The sequence below is a fragment of the Carassius carassius genome, chromosome 22 (genome assembly GCF_963082965.1).
Source record: "Carassius carassius chromosome 22, fCarCar2.1, whole genome shotgun sequence".
NCBI classification, from domain to species: Eukaryota; Metazoa; Chordata; class Actinopteri; order Cypriniformes; family Cyprinidae; genus Carassius; species Carassius carassius.
The window spans coordinates 5942081-5961923 of record NC_081776.1 but is presented as its reverse complement, the minus strand read 5'-3'; the positions used below and the strand labels follow the sequence as shown (position 1 = coordinate 5961923).

The following is a 19843-nucleotide window of genomic DNA, read 5'->3' as shown; positions in this document are numbered from 1 at the left end:
GTTCATGACCTCAAGGTTAGATTATTGTAATGCTTTATTGGGTGTCCGAAATGTAGCAGCTAGAGTTCTTACTAGAACCAGGAAGTATGACCTTATTAGCCCATGTAAGTTTTTGAACGAGCTCTTATGGCATTATAGTCCTCCACGTCTGCAATTTGATAATGCCTAGAACATGAAAATAAACTGTGGGCAGCAGATCCTTTTCATTTAGTCTGGAATAACCTACCTAACACGGTTCAGGTGGCAGACACTCTGTCAGTTTAAATCTAGATTTAAGACCCATCTCTTTAACGTGGCTTACACATAAGCTAAGACATTTCTAATATTCAGATCTGTTAAAGGATTTTTAGGCTGCATTTATTAGGACCAGAACCGGGAACACTTCCCATAACACCCAATGTACCTGCTATATCTTTTGAAGAATAGCATCTTAGCTAATATTAGTCTTTTTCTTTCTTATTTCGAGGTCACCATAGCCACCTGATCCAGTTTGTTTCCAGATCAGATGGTCACTGCAGTCACCCAGATACAGTACGTATTCAGCCCAGACAGTGGATCAGCACCTAGAAAGGACCTCTACAGCTCTGAATGTCAGCGGAGACCAGGAGAACTAGAGCCCCAGAGACAGATCCCCAGTGAAGACCATGCCCCCTAGACGGCCACCGGGTGAATACCAAAGGAACTAGTTGAGTCCTCTGTACAATATGACTTTGCTGCAGCCTGGAATTGAACTTCTGGTTTCGTCTGGCCAGAGGAGAATTGCCCCCCGACTGAGCCTGGTTTCTCCCAAGGTTTTTTCTCCATTCTGTCACAGTTGGAATTTTGGTTCCTTGCCGGTGTCGCCTCTGGCTTGCTTAGTAGGGGACACTTAAGATCCAGCGACATCATCAACTTGATTGCACAGATACTATTTAAACTGAACTGAGCTGGATGACGACATCACTGAATTCAATGATGAACTGCCTTTAACTGAAAATTTATTGTTTACTATTGTCATTTTCCATTATTGACACACTATTTTCCCATTTAATACTGTAAAGTTGCAGACACAATCTGTATTGTTAAAAGCACTATATAAATAAAGGTGAGTTGACTTGACTACTTCTCATACCAACCAGATGATCCGACATTAGCTGTTCACATTGCAGCCTGTCTGACAGACATTTCTGGCAGGATGAAGGACCATCACCTTAAACTCAACCTTGCTAAGAGAGAACTGCTCGCGGTCTCAGTCAACCCAGCAATTCATCACAACTTCTCTATACACTTCATCAACCGTAACTCCTTCCAGGATAGCTAGGAACCTTGTGCTTGTGACTGATAATCAGTTAAGCTTAACAGACCATATTTCTACAACAGCCCTGTCCTGCAGATTTGCCTTATACAACATTAGGAAGATTAAATTCTTCCTATCAGAGCAGGCCACACAATTCTTGTTCTCTCCAGACTAGACTCTCTTGGCAGGCTTTCTAGCATGTACTATCAACCCTCTGCAAGTGATCCAGAATGCAACAGTGAGAGAGCTCTTCAAAAAGCCGAAGAAAGCATCTCTTCATCAGTTTGCACTGACTGCCAACAGCTGCTCGCATCAAAATCAAGGTACTGATGGATCTCAATTCGAGCAGCATTTTCAAAAAATGTCTAAAAGACATCTTGAACTTGAACAACTTGAAATCAGTTACAACATCAGACATATGGGGCTAACTGGACTATGCCAACCCACAAAATCTTGACCCCTTGGACTGCAGAGGGTTGGTTAAACTCCACTTTCACAAGTGGAGAAACAGGAAACACGTGTAATTGAATAAGATTAACTACCTCCATCTACGATTATAACTGTCTGTCTTTTCTTTCCTCCTCCTCTCCTCCCTCCTGTTCTGTTGTCCCTCTTGTTTTCATGAATGATTGAGGTGGAGAGGTTGGCTCAGGGGGAGCAGGGAGAAGTGCACTCTACATTCACCCCCGATAAAAGAGCTTGTCAGGGGAAGTGGAAGTCCCACGACTGAAGAGTCTGACCAGCTGACGGAAAGAGAAATAGAAAGAAAGAGCATGAGACAGCATGACAGATGGACCATCATGAGCCAAAGGCCTCCGTCAGGGCTTGTAAAAGCCAATACTGTGAAAGAGGGGCGTAACTGCATGTCCAAACTTACTAGCACGCTTAAAAGTAACCTTCGGACACCTGCTGCACCAAATGCATGCATTTATGCATTTTCGGACATTGTATGGCCATTGAACTAAATGGCCCTGACATCCTCTGAAGCAGAAAGAGGAGAGGCGGTTCACCCACCCAAGGACACGCACAGGAGCCCGGCATGCACACAAACAACCAGCTATCCATTAATGGCCCAATGCGGCCCTCCATGAGTCAGTGTCACCCAGGAAAGGACAAGCAGACCTCCGTCTAATTACATAGCGACACTCATGCCATTACTCCTCATAACCCTCCCGTGGAGAGGCTGCTGGGAAAGAGAGCATGATTGTATGTGTATAGCGGGAAACATAAGTCAAAAAATAACTGAACAACTGCAATGACCTACTCCTAATTGTAGACTGTATACACGTGTATAATAAGGGCTGTCAATTAAGGTTTAGAAAAACGGTGTACTAAAACACTGATTTATATATTTCTGACAGCACACGTTGCTACAAATATGCAGTAATTAAATTACCACCCTTCATGAAATTACTCTTAAAAAGCATGTTAATAATAATAATAGCAATAATAACAACAACATGTAATTTTTAGGTTTTCTTAATTCTGGAGATAAATTGCTAATGTCCATAGTTTTTTTTTTTATGAAATTAAATTAAATGAATATTAGCTTCTTACAAAAAAAAAACACCTTAAACCCTCACAATTGATGAACTTGTTCTTACAAGTGTACCTATGTAATTGTCACGGCTTACGCTGCTGGAAGGAACACGGAGCCGAGGGATAAACGAAACAAGGATTTATTAAATAAAACATAGGCAAGGTAAGAAGCAAATAACAGGTGGCAAGTGGCAAGTAACAGGTAACAAGTGGACAAGTAGACAAGTAGACGAGTAACAAGTAGACGAGTTGACAAGTAACAAGTAGACCCGACAAAACAGAACTGAAAGGACAAGGCTTTTATACAAGGGATAATAGGGAAAACACAGGTGGATGGAATGACTAAATTAACAGGGACATGGAACACATGCGGAAATGACTAGACACACCTGGGAACTAATCAAACCACATAGAGACAGAAACTGGGTCACAGGGGCAAAAACACACAAAATGAGTCCAGGTGTGTGACAGTACTCCCCCTCCCGGTAGGTGCGTCCTCGCACCGTAGAAACAACAAAGGGAGGCAGGGGTGGGAACTTGGGAGGAGGTTCCGGTGGAGGACAGCCTCCCAGGAGGGGGCCAGCAGACAGGGACTACAGAGGAAGGAGCCAGGGAGGAGATGACGGAGGGAGGAGCCAGGGAGGAGACAGGAAGGATCTGAAGCAGGAGGTACCCAGCAGGACCCAGGCCACAGCCATAACGGCCCAAGGTGGGGCCGACGGTGGAAGGAGCCATGGAGGAGGAATGGTCACCGACTCCAGGGACTCGACCCACGGCAACGGAGCAAGTGGAGGAGGAGCCCGAGGCGGAGACGGAGAGCCGAAGAGCCAGGGTGACGGGGAGGAGCCGGAGGTCCTAGGCGGAACTGATGGCTCTGGTGACTGACGCGGTGATGTGGATCCGGAAGGCCGCGGTGAGGCCAGAGTGACCGAGGACTGAGGTGTAGCCGAGGGGATGAAGGAGCCTGACGGATCCGGAGGGACGGAGGGATGAGGCGAAGCCGGAGGAGTGGAGTCCCGAGGCATAGGATGGACGACGCCAGACCAAGGCGGAGCCGGAGGGATGAGGGAGCCAGGCAGAGCATGTGGACTGCCGGGCCACGGCGGAGAGGAAGGAGCTAGGAGCCATGGTGGAGCCGACGGGTCAACGGGCCGAGGCGAAGTCCAGGCCTCAGAGGCTGGAGGCGGAGGTGACGGAGACGCCGACCAAGGCGTCGCTGGAGGATGGCGGTCCCGCTGAGCTCGCACCACAATGATGGTAGGCTGAGGGCGAGCAGAGGGGCAGCCAGACGACAGCGGAGGAGGAGGCAGGAGTGGGTGGGAGGGTGGGAATTTTGGAGGAGCAGGCATTGGAGTAAGCTCTGGGGCTGGAGCCCTTCCTGGGCTTAACGGAGGATCAGGAGCCCGTCCTGGGCTTAACGGAGGATCAGGAGCCCGTCCTGGGCTTAACGGGGGTTCAGGAGCCCGTCCTGGGCTTAACGGGGGTTCAGGAGCCCGTCCTGGGCTTAACGGGGGATCAGGAGCCCGTCCTGGGCTTAAAGGAGGATCAGGAGCCCGTCCTGGGCTTAACGGAAGATCAGGAGCCCGTCCTGGGCTTAACGGGGGTTCAGGAGCCCGTCCTGGGCTTAACGGGGGTTCAGGAGCCCGTCCTGGGCTTAAAGGAGGATCAGGAGCCCGTCCTGGGCTTAACGGAAGATCAGGAGCCCGTCCTGGGCTTAACGGAAGATCAGGAGCCCGTCCTGGGCTTAACGGAGGATCAGGAGCCCGTCCTGGGCTTAACGGAGGATCAGGAGCCCGTCCTGGGCTTAAAGGAGGATCAGGAGCCCGTCCTGGGCTTAACGGGGGAACAGGAACCCGTCCTGGGCTTAACAGGGGAACAGGAGCCCGTCCTGGGCTTAACGGGGGAACAGGAGCCCGTCCTGGGCTTAACGGGGGAACAGGAGCCCGTCCTGGGCTTAACGGGGAATCAGGAGCCCGTCCTGGGCTTAAAGGAGGATCAGGAGCCCGTCCTGGGCTTAACGGGGGAACAGGAGCCCGTCCTGGGCTTAACGGGGGATCAGGAGCCCGTCCTGGGCTTAACGGGGGATCAGGAGCCCGTCCTGGGCTTAACGGGGAAACTGACATAGGTGAATGGGAAACCCCCTCATTTTGACCCATTTGGCGCTCCACATTTTGCTCCCTCGTGGTGGGCAGTGTCGCCGGCTCTCGCACCTGGTCTGACGGGTTGCTCTCTGGCTCTCCGTCATCGGTGGGCTCGGCTTATGCCTCGTACCGTGGGGAGATTGTAGGCTGGGCTCTGGGTCCAGAGTGGACCTGGCGAGATCCTCCATTGGGCCGACCGTGAGAGGTGATCCATTTCTCACCAGATTCCACTCTATGAATGCGGCGAAATCCTCCCGAGGACCATCTTCGGGCGACAACGCTCTGCACCTGGAGTTCAGGCTGGCGTGATAAAAGGTGCAGAGCGCGTGGTCCGGGTAGCTGGTGGCATTAGCTATCAAGAGAAACCGTCTAGTATGGTCCTCGAGAGAAAGTCCCTCCTGCTCCAGCAGGAGGAGGAGGTATTCGGGGCGATAGAGGGGATCCATTACACACTACGGAAAGAAAAAGACTGTGAAAAAACGGAAAACAAAACGGAGGGAAAACACGCAGTTTTTAACTTTTTAGGTCGGGTCTTCTGTCACAGCTTACGCTGCTGGAAGGAACACGGAGCCGAGGGATAAACGAAACAAGGATTTATTAAATAAAACATAGGCAAGGTAAGAAGCAAATAACAGGTGGCAAGTGGCAAGTAACAAGTGGACAAGTAGACAAGTAGACGAGTAACAAGTAGACGAGTAGACCCGACAAAACAGAACTGAAAGGACAAGGCTTTTATACAAGGGATAATAGGGAAAACACAGGTGGATGGAATGACTAAATTAACAGGGACATGGAACACATGCGGAAATGACTAGACACACCTAGGAACTAATCAAACCACATAGAGACAGAAACTGGGTCACAGGGGCAAAAACACACAAAATGAGTCCAGGTGTGTGACAGTAATAACAGCCAATATTTATATTTCTCTTATTTAATCATTCAAGACATAAATGGTTTATATCCAAAAAAAATTATATATATATATATATGTGTGTGTGTGTGTGTGTGTGTGTGTGTGTGTGTGTGTGTGTATATATATATATATAAATGTGTGTGTGTGTGTGTGTGTTTTTATGCACTAAAACAGATTTATTAAATATCCTCATCTTCCATTTTTCTTTAACTTTTTTTCTCTTCTTTTTTTTTTTAAATGACTTTCGCTCATGGGTGATATTTCGAACTAGCTGAGCTTAGATGTTAGCTTAAAGTTGCTGGAAGTGATAAATATATTAAATAATACCTAATATATAATACCCCTAACACCTGACAGATATCACTGAAATATGTGTCATAGGAAGTCAGGCCTGTCTCTGGACTGGTCCAAATTCCAAAACTCTGTAAACAGCCAAAATATTTGATATATATATTTATATAATATATTAATATATTTATCACTTCCAGCAACTTTAATTTAAACAACAGCTAACATCTAAGCTAAAATTGAATGCTCTTGCCATCAATCATTTTGAAAATTTGGTCAAAGATAGCAGAATGAAACTTATAATATCGAAGCGAATACTGTGACAATGCAGGCATTAATTTGACAGCCTTAATTTACTTAAGTGTGTGAGCAAGCTCCAAATTTTGGGACACATTTTGCACCATGGAGTGGCTGGTCCAAAATTGTCAGGTAATGGGGCAAACGTCCATCATGCAGGTAATTATGCATCATCCAAACACACATTCGCACATCCACAGCTGCAACATGCCTCATCAGCTACAGACTGGAGGGCAATTGGGGTTAAAATTCCAATTTGTTTCCACAGGCCTGTCAATCCCATGAGTCCACACCTGATGAAAACCCTCGAGCCAACAGTGGTGTGATCAGTGATATCACTGGCTCCTACATCAGCACCAGTACCATGCAACCATCTGGCATTATGGGCAGATGCTGGATCATGGGGATGGCTCCTGAGTTTGTTGGCGATGAGATAATGGGGGAATGGGGAGTGTTTTTCTAGTGACAGGCTCCTTGTCTGTGGTGTGTTCACTTGAGAACAGCATGGCAACATAACTATGGCACCCATTTGGAGGAGTGTGATTACGGCTCGCCATCAGAGAGAGGAGTGGATGAGATGTAATCAGATGCCATCTGTAGAAATGGTGCAGATATGAGCAAGGAAAAGAGAGACAAAGAACAGGAGAGAAGCAAGGTAATGCACATCGAACAAGCTGGAGAGATCAGTGGCGCTGGGATTGGCAGGCTTTTTTTTTTGGTCAGCTAAACCCCAATTGCTAAATAATCATCTACTTGTAGTATTCATCTCTGGGGTATTTCATCTTCACAATGACATTTCATGAAATGTATTCCTGTGATGGTAAAGCTGAATTTTCAGCAGTCATTACTCCAGTGTCACGTGATCCTTCAGAAATCACTCATGCTGATTTTGTGTTCAAGAAACATTTTCGATGTTAAAAAGAGACGCTTAATATTTATACGGTGGTAACATTAAATTTTTAGGAAAATTTGATAAAGTTCAAAAGAACAGCATTAATTTATTTTTATTATTTTTTTCAAAATTATAAATGCATTTACTATAATGTTATGATTTTTTTTTTTTTTTTTACTGTTTTTGGTTTTTCTATTAATATATATATATATATATATATATATATATATATATATCATTTATATTAATCATAATTATATAATGTATTAATATAAAAAATACCTTAAATATTAGATGCGGATTATAGTTAAAATAATTAATATTAAAATAAACAAAAAATGTATTTTAATTGTGTATTATAAAAGTGACATTTATATAAAAAAAAACATACATTTAAATGTTAATTAAATCTAACTTAAATATATACAATATTCAACAAACTCAGGAAAAAAAATTATAAGATAATTATTAGTATTATCATATATTTGAGCCTATTTATTATTATAGCTGCTGTTATTTATTATATATTTTATTTTTCTAATTCTGGACATAAGCCAATTGTTTTTGGAATTATTAAATAAGAAAAATCTAAATATCTTCATTGTAATGTATATACTCGCTTTAACACTTGTAAGATTGTTCATAAAGTTTTTTATATTTTCGTTTAAATATTATATTTTAAAAAATTTTAAATGATAATTCTTTTTTAAAAAATCTGAGTCTTTGGAGGTTCTAACTAGAGGATGCTTTTTACTAACAGTAGGAACACGTGAATGCAATTATTAATGTAAATGCAGGATTCAGTTATACATAATTTACATTGGCTATAGCCATGTTTTCTCTACAACAGCACATAACCAACACACAGAAATCACAAAGAAAACACCAGAAAAATAATGAAAACAATTATCAGATGACAGATTGTTATGATGATAAAGTTCAAAACAGCACTACTACATTATTTACACAGAACCAAATCCACATCACAGCCACCTCTGATACAAGCAGGTTAAACACGGTTTCAACAGTGTAGATGCCACAGAATCAAACGCTCTCATTCACACTCACTCTGTGGCTGTAATCGGCTGTGGCTGATATCTAAGGTGTTATTCTTTTTCCAGGCCACCAGTAATGAACTTTATAGGCTACTCTTAACCTTTAACCCCTCTCTTATCCCTATACTGAAAAGAGTATCATGACATCGTTCTGCTTCAAGCCGATAAACAGACCATCAGAGCGACGAGATGAGACTCAGAGAGAGAGGATGAGTGAGAATGACAAGTTTCTAATGTGATGCCAGATGAGATTGGATTCTTCATTAGGCCAATTACGGGCCGTTGGAGAGGGAGATCACAGCGGTTTGGGACCGGGAGGTGGAGAGATGCTCACCTGATTAAATAGAGAAATGACTGAAGAATTCCAGCAATTTACTCAGCCGAGGCACAACCTGAGCAAAACGCTGGAGTAATTACCAATTACTGCACATTCACTGCTTAGCACAGATGTTAATTAAACATGCTATTCTACTCAAAAAGAAGTGACTGGTGATTCAGACGGCCCAGCAGATACTTTACCCTGATTCTGCATCTGATGCCAGCATGCATGAGATTGGAATCTGCAAAAAACATTGACAGACTACTACAGTCTACAGAAAAAGTTTTTTTTAAAAGACTTAAATCAGAGGAAAGTTCATTAGAGTTTATTATAGAGGATAGTTTAGGGGCAGCTGTGGCCTAATGGTTAGAGTTGGACATGTAACCCGAAGGTCACAGGTTCGAGTCTCGGTGCTAGCAGGGGTTGTAGGTGGGAGGGAGTGAATGAACAGCGCTCTCTTCCTCCATACTCCATACTCCATACTTCCTCAATACTCATGGCTGAAGTGCCCTTGAGCAAGGCACTGAACCCCCAGTTGCTCCCCGGGCGCTGGATCTATAGCTGCCCACTGCTCCGAGTGTATGTTCACGGTGTGTTCACTTCTCACTGCTGTGTGTGTGAGTGTGTGTGTGCACTTGGATGGGTTCCAATGCAGAACACCAATTCCGAGTATGGATCACCATACTTGGCAAATGTCAAGTCTTAAATTATTACTTCAACTTATTTATTTCAATTTTTTATTATTGATATATTTTTAATCAATAAACAATTTTTTTGCTTCTAATCTACTGCATAAAGTAATCCTTTTTGACTTTAACGTTACATTTTACGTTACATTGTTAATTTTTCTATAAACTGTAGTATTTAAACTTTTTTTGTATTTATTTAAAAGTTTTATTTTAATCAACTCATTTTTAGTTTCTATTGTTAAATGAATCGTTTTTTTCTATTCACTCTAGTACCATTTCATCCATTTTTTATCCATTTTTATATTTTATTTTACTCAATGTTTACTTTATTACGTTACATTGTTACTTTTTTCCTAGTAATTATAGTACTGTTAGATTTTAGTTCAATTGTTATTTATATTATATTAAATGTATATTAATTCAAACATTTTAACTAATTTATTTTCCATTACATTAATAATTTTTCTATTCAGTGTAAGATTTTATTTGTTTATATCAACTTATTTGATTATTATTAGTATTTTATTTGTTTATATTTGAAGATTTTATTGTAATCAGTAAATTAACATAGTATATTACATTAAATTATTACTTTTTTCAGTTCACTGAAATACTGTTAATCTATATCAAGTCATTATATATTTATAATTTTAACCTAATGTTTTATTTTAATCAAAATAAAAATATTTATTTGCTTTTATATTTGTTGCACTATTTCTCAACTTTTCCATAGAGACCAACTTCAAAACCCCTGAATTTAACAGTCACTTTATTTTAAAGTACAAATACATGGGTCTATGCCTCAAATTGCACAGTAGACTAATATAGTTCCTTTGTCATTTATCTGAGAAGAGAAAGGGGTTTTATTTCCCAGTTCAGCAGACTAGGTGTTTGTATATGGTTATGAGGCTGAGGCTGGTGCTCCAGTCATCTGAATAATGCATGTTGGGTAGTTTATGCATAAAGGACAAACACTTTGAGGTGCTGTGCAGCGGCTCAGATGCCTCACGGGGACAAAAATACTGAAGACTCATCTTGCACTTACGGCAGGGCTGGGAAATATCTAGAATATGCACAGAACCAGCAAAGAATTTGCAGGTGTTATATAAATTAGCATTCCTGTAAATATTGTGATGATTTTAATGTACTTAATGTAATGCCCTAGATTTGTACTGTTTTAGTTCTGACATTAGATGGCCACTAACAGAACTCTTTATAGTTTGTTTACATTTGTTCAGTGTTACATCGTGCGTCTAGCCAAAATATTAATCAAAAATAACTCCAAGTCTACAATACGCATTGATATTAGAGTACTATGCTACAGAAATCTTAATGCAAAAGCAGATTCTTTCTAAGATTCTGCAAAATAAATTATTAAATGATGAGCCACAAATGGATCCAATAATAAATAATCAGCAACCATATAGGGCTGTTAGTGTAACACATTTGGAGAAATATTGAGGTTTAGTTTGCATTTATTTGAAAGGTATTTACATATTAATTTTCCACTGAATTATGCCATCACATCAGCGTTACAATATTATACACGAAGACCAGAGGGTGCTGTGAAAAACAAGAGGTGATGTCATAAGCAGTCATTTCCATATTTAGACAGAATCATGTCTACATTCATTCAGCGTACAGGAACAGACAAAACCGATCTGACAGATGGAACATGAAACTGATAAATATATGGAAACAAAAATAATATGGCTTTCATATATTTTTCAAGTGCTCACGGGTATTTTTAGGCATATATAAAAGAAGTCATTAAGTGCTATGTTAATTTTCCTACTACATATGATGTCACAAATCCATTTTTTGGGGGGGGGGGGGGGGGTGAGAACACAGACATTATTATTGTACAGATGGCTGATTGTTTGTTCTGTACCCGTAAGATGTTTGTCATCAAATGAATGTAATGGGTTAGGACAGGTGCCAAATGTGCAGAATACAGACAATAGAATATTTATGGTGCCTACCGGCAAGAGGTGGGATATGTTTGCATTTTGCAGACAAGGGGAGGTTTGCAGCACATCAGACATGAGACAATGAATGAGAGAAGAGCATGCAAGTTTTTTTAGCTTATTTATAAAAATCAACATGGACATTTTGAACATTCAGGGGTTCATCGGTGAGCTATAAACCAGTTTTTTGGCTATTTAAAAGGTTCAAGCCCTTCATTATATCCCACCTCTACTTCATGTTTCTCCATCAACAGAGGAAGAAAACTCCATTTGTCAAGCTATTTTATTGCATGCACAGTCAAATACAAGCACAGAATGTCCCTCACATTATGCGTTGCATGCATTAAGACACACAATTCCGAGTATGAATAGATAAACGGGACACCATTGAGACATACTGTGTGGCACAAAATGAAAAACACACACACACCCCGTCCTGCCTGCACTACTGGCCCACTTCCCTCAAGCTTTCTACTTTTGTCCGGAACAACTGGGCTAGCAGATAAAAGAGACCGAACAGTATAGTGAAGGATGGAGAGAGACTGAGAGAGAGAGAGAGAGAGAGAGAGAGAGAGAGAGAGAGAGAGTTAAGTGGAGAGATATCGACTGACGGGGGATTTTTGAGGCCAAGCAAAAAAGTGCAATTTATTGAGAATTAGATCTTTCTATGTTTCAGTTTAATTTGAGATCCCTTTCCTCAGAAAAGTGTGAAATCTAGTCATGCGTTTCAACTCCGAGGTGTGAACGCCTCAAACCGGGTGTCATTGATCTTTTAAAAGAACAATACGAATAAAAGATAAGAAATAAGAAACAGATCAAAACTGATGCTTGGATCCTCTGGTCTGTTCATGGCTTGGAACGATGCGTCACTCTTCCTGGATTAGAATTCCGGCTCGTATAAATAGAAGGAGTATTTTTATCCCTTGGTCTTCTCCTTCACCTCCCCCTTCCCTTCCCTTCCTACTCTGAATAGTATTAATTGCAAATCATCCATTCAGCCTAATAATACAGATAATAAAAGCAACATACGGAAGAGCGTGAATGCCATCAGAAGCTTTTTATGGTTTTGATGAAGCACTGCAATCTCATAGCTCGAGTTTAGAAAAACCGAATTAATAAAAATGGTCTTGAAATCAAGTCAAGATGAACAAAGAGGGCAAAATGACAGCGGGAGCGATGGTTAGTGGTCCATTTAGCTGTTTTCCAGGTGGTCCGAGGGAGGAAAAAAATAAAAAGTGTTAATCACTATCGCAAACCCGCATCATGAAAACGTGCCATCAGAAATATCACGGTTGTACCGTGGTATATCAAAAGTACTACGGTATTTCCCTCTGACCTAATGAACAAGAACTATGTTCTTGCTGTAAATGACCTTGTCAATTCTTCATTAAGGTTTTAGCTATAAAAAAAGATTATCTCTCTTCAAACTCTAACCATCTGTGGAATGGTTTATGTTTTTGGTCTCAGTAAGATCGGTTTGATAAGACTGTTTTAATAGCATTCATATGATTTTAACTTTTACATAAACCATCGGTTCACAGTGTCTGCTGCCACCAAGTGGACAGATGACTCAGGCTTTACACTTGCATCCCTTTCTGCATTATCACACATATACTAGTAAAATAACATTTCATAATTACATATGCATGCATTGTGAACACATATATGAGCTCTTTTATCTATATGCTCAGAAACACATTTAGAGCTTAATACATTGCCATGCTGTATCACAGCACCTTTTTTTTTTTACCCCTCCTCTTTCTACAGAATTAGATTGCTCCCAGAGTATCAATTGAAACTCCTATTCATGATTCATGAGGAAAAAATTGAAGACAGTGTATTTTTCCATTAGCATGGATAATGCTGGATGTGACTCCGACCAAGGTTTTAGCATGCTGTGGGTTCAACAGCACAGACTGTGAACATCACATGTATGTGTTTTCATACATTGAATGAACCCTGGCTGCATGACACATATGAATTAATCAGAGTTGCCGAAGGGTGTTTATCTTTGAAAGTGCACTCGCTTTCAAATTTAGCTGTAAGTGAAAAAGCAGGTGATGGAAATTTCCCATCATGCCTGCAATCTGTCCTCTCCCCCAGTCAACTCAGCAGATTGCATTTTCTGATAAGACAACCAACCGCCTTCATTAAACAGCGTTGCCATGACGCCTGAGAAATAGTGAGGAAATACTCCAGCATACACCTACCATTACCATTAGTAGCGCTGTCTTACTGGGCTGAAAGAACTGTACTGCTAATGGTACCTGAAATCAATCATTGTGCTTTCTGCGATTATGAACACTGTGTGTAATTATGTTGGCTTGACAAATACTCAGGATCAGCAGGGTTTCTGTCTTGTCTTCTCTAACCACTCAAATGTACACTTTTCCAGAAGCAGATGGTTAAGAAAACAACAAAAACTAAATCCTTTAAATGTCCTGTTTTAATGTTTTTGTAGAGCATTCAAGCAACATCCAGAATGTTCATAAACTGAGACGCCAACTGTCTTGTTGTAAACACTTTTAAAGAAAGCATCTTAAAACAGAAGCGGTCTCTCGTTTCATAGGCTGCGGCCGTCAAATTAAATTTTATTCACATTAAAAACAACTTGGCTTTATATCATACCAAGTATAGAACACAATTACAAAAATAAATAACCAGTGTAAACATTTGAGTTCAGAGTAGTTTTTGACATTTCAAAGATTTATTTTTCTTTTTCTGATCATAGACGTGGAGATTATTTTCATTGACACTTTCTATGGATTACACAGTTACACCAGTAGGTGGCGACAGGTAAATGTCCTTCTGAATGAATCAATGAATCACTCACTCAGTTCATTCAGAAACAAACAAACAAAAAAAGATACTGGGTGAGTCAGAAATCACATACTCGAGTATGTACTTCTTTTGAAGTAGTAATTACTTAGCAATGTTTTTAAAAAGTATGTTTTACATATCATGAATTTGTACAGTATGAATAATTCACATTTCAGAAACTTGGCCATAAACTTGACAGGTCATTCTTGAATGTTTTGCCTACTGTTTTATGAATACTGTGAAATCAGACATACAGTACTACTATCTGAACATGATGCTTTTCACCTACTTATATAGTAGGGAAGTATGTGATTTCAGATGCAGCCACTGTCTTCGAGTTAGTCATTGAATTATTCACTCAACCGATTAGTTCAATCTTGATACGCAGTAGTTTTATTTAAAAAAAAATGCACTCAGGAATTTTGAGTGAAGGTGAAAGATTTTTTTTACACACAGATTTTGCAGCAGGTTAAGCTGGTCATGTGAGTACGTGATGTAGACCAAAAGACAGCTGCTTGATTTGAAACGGACTTCTGTGTCACCTTTACATCATACCTACACTACTGATAATAGACGAACAACATGTTTAGCTGAAATTTAGCTAATGTGAGCCACATCTTTACTAAATATCAACGTATTGCTATTTGAACTGTTTTATAAAAGAAATACCACATATATCGGTTTTCTTTTTTTTTTTTTTTTAAATGACTCCTAAGTACATGAGAAACTTAAAATAGAAATGGTGTTCTTGTTGACTCTCCTCAGTTTGCGTCACAATCCACAGGAGATTAAGCCCACTTAATCAAACACTGTCAAAGGAAGGACGGTGCGCCCCGCTATACCTCCGTATTCCTCCATCCACAGGTGCAAGGTCATTAATGTTGCTAAGCGATTGTCCCACACACACACAACCAGGTGTTTAAAATCTCTCTCCCTCTCTCTTTAAATGGCTTCCCCCCCTTTCTGTCCTCTATAACGAGAAATCTGTTTAAACGACTGACTCCACTGCGACTCAGTGATAGAAATGTGCAGCTTTAATTCTGAGCCCCAGAGCCTTTATTGCCATTTTACATCCTCATTACAAATAACCAGAAATCTATTAGGTTCCTGTCATCCCCCGTGTCTCATCTATCTAGCCCACTCCTGGAGGCCCAGCCCAGGGACAAAAAGAAAGTAGAGATCAAGCACCTTTCAGGAGGATGTTCACATACTGATCAGGTGACAGTGTGCTGCCACTAGGCATCTATCTTTCTTTATTTGAAGAAAGAGAGTTCTTGGGATCTATGGATAGTGCAGTGGCCGAGAGCATAAGAGTTTTATAAAATGCATATGAAGGGATCAGTTGACCTGTGTGTCTATAAGGGCCAGTCACTTAAGGAGTCTCCCATAATCACTTTGAATATCATACATGCATACATCGATAAACCATATAGTTCAGCCTATTTGAACTCTGTTCTGAATGCTAATATAAAGCTATTATTCTTGGTGTGAACGGATAAATGAGATGCAAGATGTCATCACTCATTAGGAAACACCTGACCGCAGGATACCGTGATTGACCAATCAGAATCAAGTTTTCTAGAAAGTGATGGTTAAAGAGCAAAGACAGCAATAGATCTTACTCAACCAATGTGTCCAAAGCAGCAGGAGATCGTTCTGCAGTCCTCTTCATCATCCTCTTCCACACTGCATCTGATTCCTGCACCAGCAAAAAGGACATAGATCACTATTAAGGCCCAAACCAAGCAATAAGGAACTCTATAGAACTGAAGTGACTAAACTATTCCAGCTTTTTCATATTTATTAGGACTTTGACATGATAGAGGAGCAGAAAATCTTATATAAACCGCATACAGTACGTTTAAGAAAACCAGAATATTGATGTTTCTTGCAAAATAGCTCGCTTGTCGGATTCATATAACAGAATGTTACACATATTCAAATTATGTGGCAGAACTATAATAAGAATGAGGAAAACACACAGTTATGCTCATTAAACCGGAAGGAAGCGATCTTGGTAATTTGAGCATTTCACATTACAGCACACACACATATATCATTTGACAGCAGCACAATTATACACATTTCAGGCCTCAGAAGCTACCTTCTGAGTGTAGTCAAGAATCTAATCTCATCATTCAAGTCTTAGTTACCTATTTTAAGCCACTCCAGACATGTTTAGTATGGTTCACCCTAAGTTGTATTAGAGATGGGGCCAGAAAGGAAACAGATCTTTTCTCTCAAGACATCCTAATACGCTTGATAACTAAAATACTTGTGCTTATTTAAAATGACTTTTTATTGGTTTATCTGGGATAAATTGGGAAATTTCTGCTATTTTAAATCTCAATCAAGAGTATAATTCAAATACTGACCTGAAGGACCTTTTCTCCTGGGCAGCTTTGATCGCGCCTGTAACTAATGCTTCATTAACAACACCTGGCATTGAACTAGTGTGAGAGCGCCCTCTAGTGGCTGCGAGCGCAACAAACATATGGCATACAATGAATATTCTCATGCTAAAGGAAATATTGCTATTTTTATAAATACGTATGGTAAATGTTGATATTTTGAAGCAGTTAATTATTTGGCACCGTAATGTTTTATTTATTTAAGGAACAAGAACAGCAATGCCATTTTTCCCTGTTTACAAATGTTATATATATATATATATATATATATATATATATATATATATATATATATATATATATATATATATATATATATATATATATATATATATATATATATATATATATATATATATTAGGGTGTAACTTGTCCGTGTACTACAGATGAAAATATTAAATATTTTGCATTGTGGTGCATTTATTGTAATGTTTATTAATATGCATTGTATAATATAATATAATATAATATAATATAATATAATATAATATAATATAATATAATATAATATAATATAATATAATATAATATAATATAATATAATATGGACATCAATAAACAGCACAGTAGCAATTAAAACTTTAATATGCCAGCACAGTTTTACCAAACAGTAGATTAAAATATCAAACAATTAGTGTTTCTCCATACATTTCGATTTTAAATTCATACATATAAAATCACTATAAAATGTTGCTCTTTAACATAGTCACTGTAAAAACTGTGGGATTTCAAACATTCACATGCTGAACGGTTTCTGTTACATCGCTTGGAACAAAAAAAAATCTAACCAATCACACAACCCAGTCTGCAGGGGTGCTGGGCCACCCGGGACCGGTTTAGACCCAGTGTGAGCCTGAACCTGGTCCAGTAGGCTTTCTCTGCTCAAACTAAGCCTTTGATTAGGACCGCCTTTAAACGTAGTCCAGTTTAAATCATGTTATTCCATCATAAAAATAAGACCAGTTTTAGCATTAGATTAAAAAAAAAAAAAAGATTAAATAATTCATCTGTTAAATTATGTCTGTAAATGGTCCGGACAGTAATTTTGGTTACAAGATGGATGTGTTTAAGCATGTGGCATCTTCAAATTAGCAATTCATTATTCACGTCTCCATCAAATGTTCTCTAGTCTCACAACATCTAAAATAATGGAATACAAAAAAAAACTACGGTACATTTCCGAGTGTGAAATGAGCACATAATGGACTTTGGATAAAGCGTATGCAGATATAGAAGATGAAGACATTTTCTTGATTAATATGTAATGAAAAGGCATTGTTGGCGAGTCCCCTCTCTTTCCCAGGACGATCAGTAGATTCTTTGCATAGTGGCGAGGGTTTAAAGACAGTCTTTAAGGCACGGTGACATGGAAAGGGCTTCCTGGCACCATTTCTTCTCCCCATTTGACTATCAGGATATAGTCGCCTTTCTCCTTCACTGTGTATGTGACATTGTACATTCTGTTGCCCATGTGCTTGACGTACACTTCTTCACAGGGAGTCTTTGGCCCGTGCACTCCTACCATTAACATGTTTGTCCCTGAACAGACAAAATAGAAGCTGTTTAGTCATCTGTACGAGAGCATTGTGGGTAATATGCACAAACATGCATTATTTTTTACTGTTCGGGATGCTGTACCTGCTTTACTGCAGTCTACCGTGAAGGTGTTCTTCTGGTCAATGAAGGCTTTGGAGAGTCCGGCCCCACTGGAGATCACCTTACTGGCATCGGACGAGAACTTTGGCAGAGTAGAGAACGATCCGGCCACTGAGGACGATTTTGTTACCGTTTCCACCAGAACTGATGATGTTTCGTGGAGAGAGTGTCCTCCGGACAGACGTGCACCTGGAGGAGTGAATTTCTTCTTATTAATTTGCTTCTTTATGAAAGATGAGCTGTTGTGCTAGTGGGTTGAAAGATGTTAATAATATAATATAATATAATATAATATAATATAATATAATATAATATAATATAATATAATATAATATAATATAATATAATATAATATAATATAATATAATATAATATAATATAATATAATATAATATAATATAATATAATATAATATAATATAATATAATATAATCTACATTTAAAGAACAACAATGCAGGTTTTTCAAAACAATTTCTTCAGTTTTTTATTTTATATATTTAGTTTTCAGGGTGGAACACAGATGAAAAATACCCTTTAGCTAACTGTGGTGCATCTACAGTAATGTTTGTCCCTGTTACTTTAATAATAAAAAATAGCAATAATATAAAATAATATGGTGGACTACAGATACCTTTTGGCTATCTGTGTGTAAATCACACCTGGCTCTGTGTCTTTCCAAGAAAATGTAAAGAGCAGAAAAGGCCTGGTGTAATGTACTGTAGTGTGTGATGTCTCACCAGAGACTTTGGCTTTGAAGGGGCTGCCCACGATATGCTGCGGTCCTCCATATTTGATGGAGATGAGGTAGCTGCCGGGAGCCATGGGTGTGTAGGTGACCTTGTATCCTTCTGGACACTCCTGACAATCCATCTTCACCTTCGACGGGCCGTCGATGGTAACCGACAGAGCTCCTGAGCCAGCGTTACATGTGTTTACAATGAAATCTGAGGGTACACCTGTGAAGGATGTGATGAAGCCAGTGAGTCTCTGTGTGTTTGTGTTTTAACACTTGTGATTGGCTATTTTATGGTGTCAGACCTGTAGTTCCCCCCTCCAGGCCGGGCCCAAAAGCCGTCACCATTCCTGGATCTCCTGCCTGGCCGGGTTCCCCGACACGGATCTTGAAGGGACTGCCTGGGATGTGACTTCCATTAAAACGGACATCGATGGAGTGGACACCGTTCTCCCGTGGAATAAACCGTATGGCGTGTTTATCTGCACAAACAGGCATGCAGTATTGAATGAGTTCAAATGCAGTCTCTATCCATATGTTCTAAACTAACATCAGATCTACTGTGTCTCAAAAATTTTACAGTGATCATATATATGTGCACACACACACACACAAATAAAATAGGTTATATGTACGATATAAATTCATAAATTCATAAATTCATATATATATATATATATATATATATATATATATATATATATATATATATATGCATGTAGATAATATAAATAATAATACTCACAATTACAGAATATTATAATATAAACTGTTCAATATCAAGATATTACAAAATAATAATTAATTATTAATAAAACAAATATATTATATACAAAATAATA

The 19843-nt window shown here is 39.5% G+C and overlaps 1 protein-coding gene and 1 long non-coding RNA gene across 9 annotated transcripts in view; both read right to left on the bottom strand.

The window, feature by feature from the left end:
- The window catches only part of LOC132098804 (uncharacterized), a 73997-nt gene extending 57188 nt beyond the window's left edge, over positions 1 to 16809 (bottom strand). Inside the window, exons 1-2 of the long non-coding RNA XR_009422975.1 lie at positions 16575 to 16809; positions 15822 to 15898 (exon numbers count right to left, since the gene is read on the bottom strand). This is a non-coding gene — a long non-coding RNA (uncharacterized LOC132098804). The remainder of the gene's footprint in view (positions 1 to 15821; positions 15899 to 16574) is intronic.
- A 369-nt stretch (positions 16810 to 17178) lies between these two features.
- Positions 17179 to 19843, bottom strand: part of LOC132098800 (filamin-C-like) — a 51296-nt gene continuing 48631 nt past the window's right edge. For all 8 annotated transcript variants that reach the window (XM_059505002.1, XM_059505006.1, XM_059505003.1 and 5 more), the window contains 4 exons: positions 19307 to 19483; positions 19006 to 19224; positions 18250 to 18456; positions 17179 to 18150 (listed from right to left, as the gene is read on the bottom strand). In XM_059505002.1, coding sequence (XP_059360985.1) covers positions 17963 to 18150; positions 18250 to 18456; positions 19006 to 19224; positions 19307 to 19483 — 791 coding nt within the window. In that variant the 3' untranslated portion in view covers positions 17179 to 17962. The remainder of the gene's footprint in view (positions 18151 to 18249; positions 18457 to 19005; positions 19225 to 19306; positions 19484 to 19843) is intronic.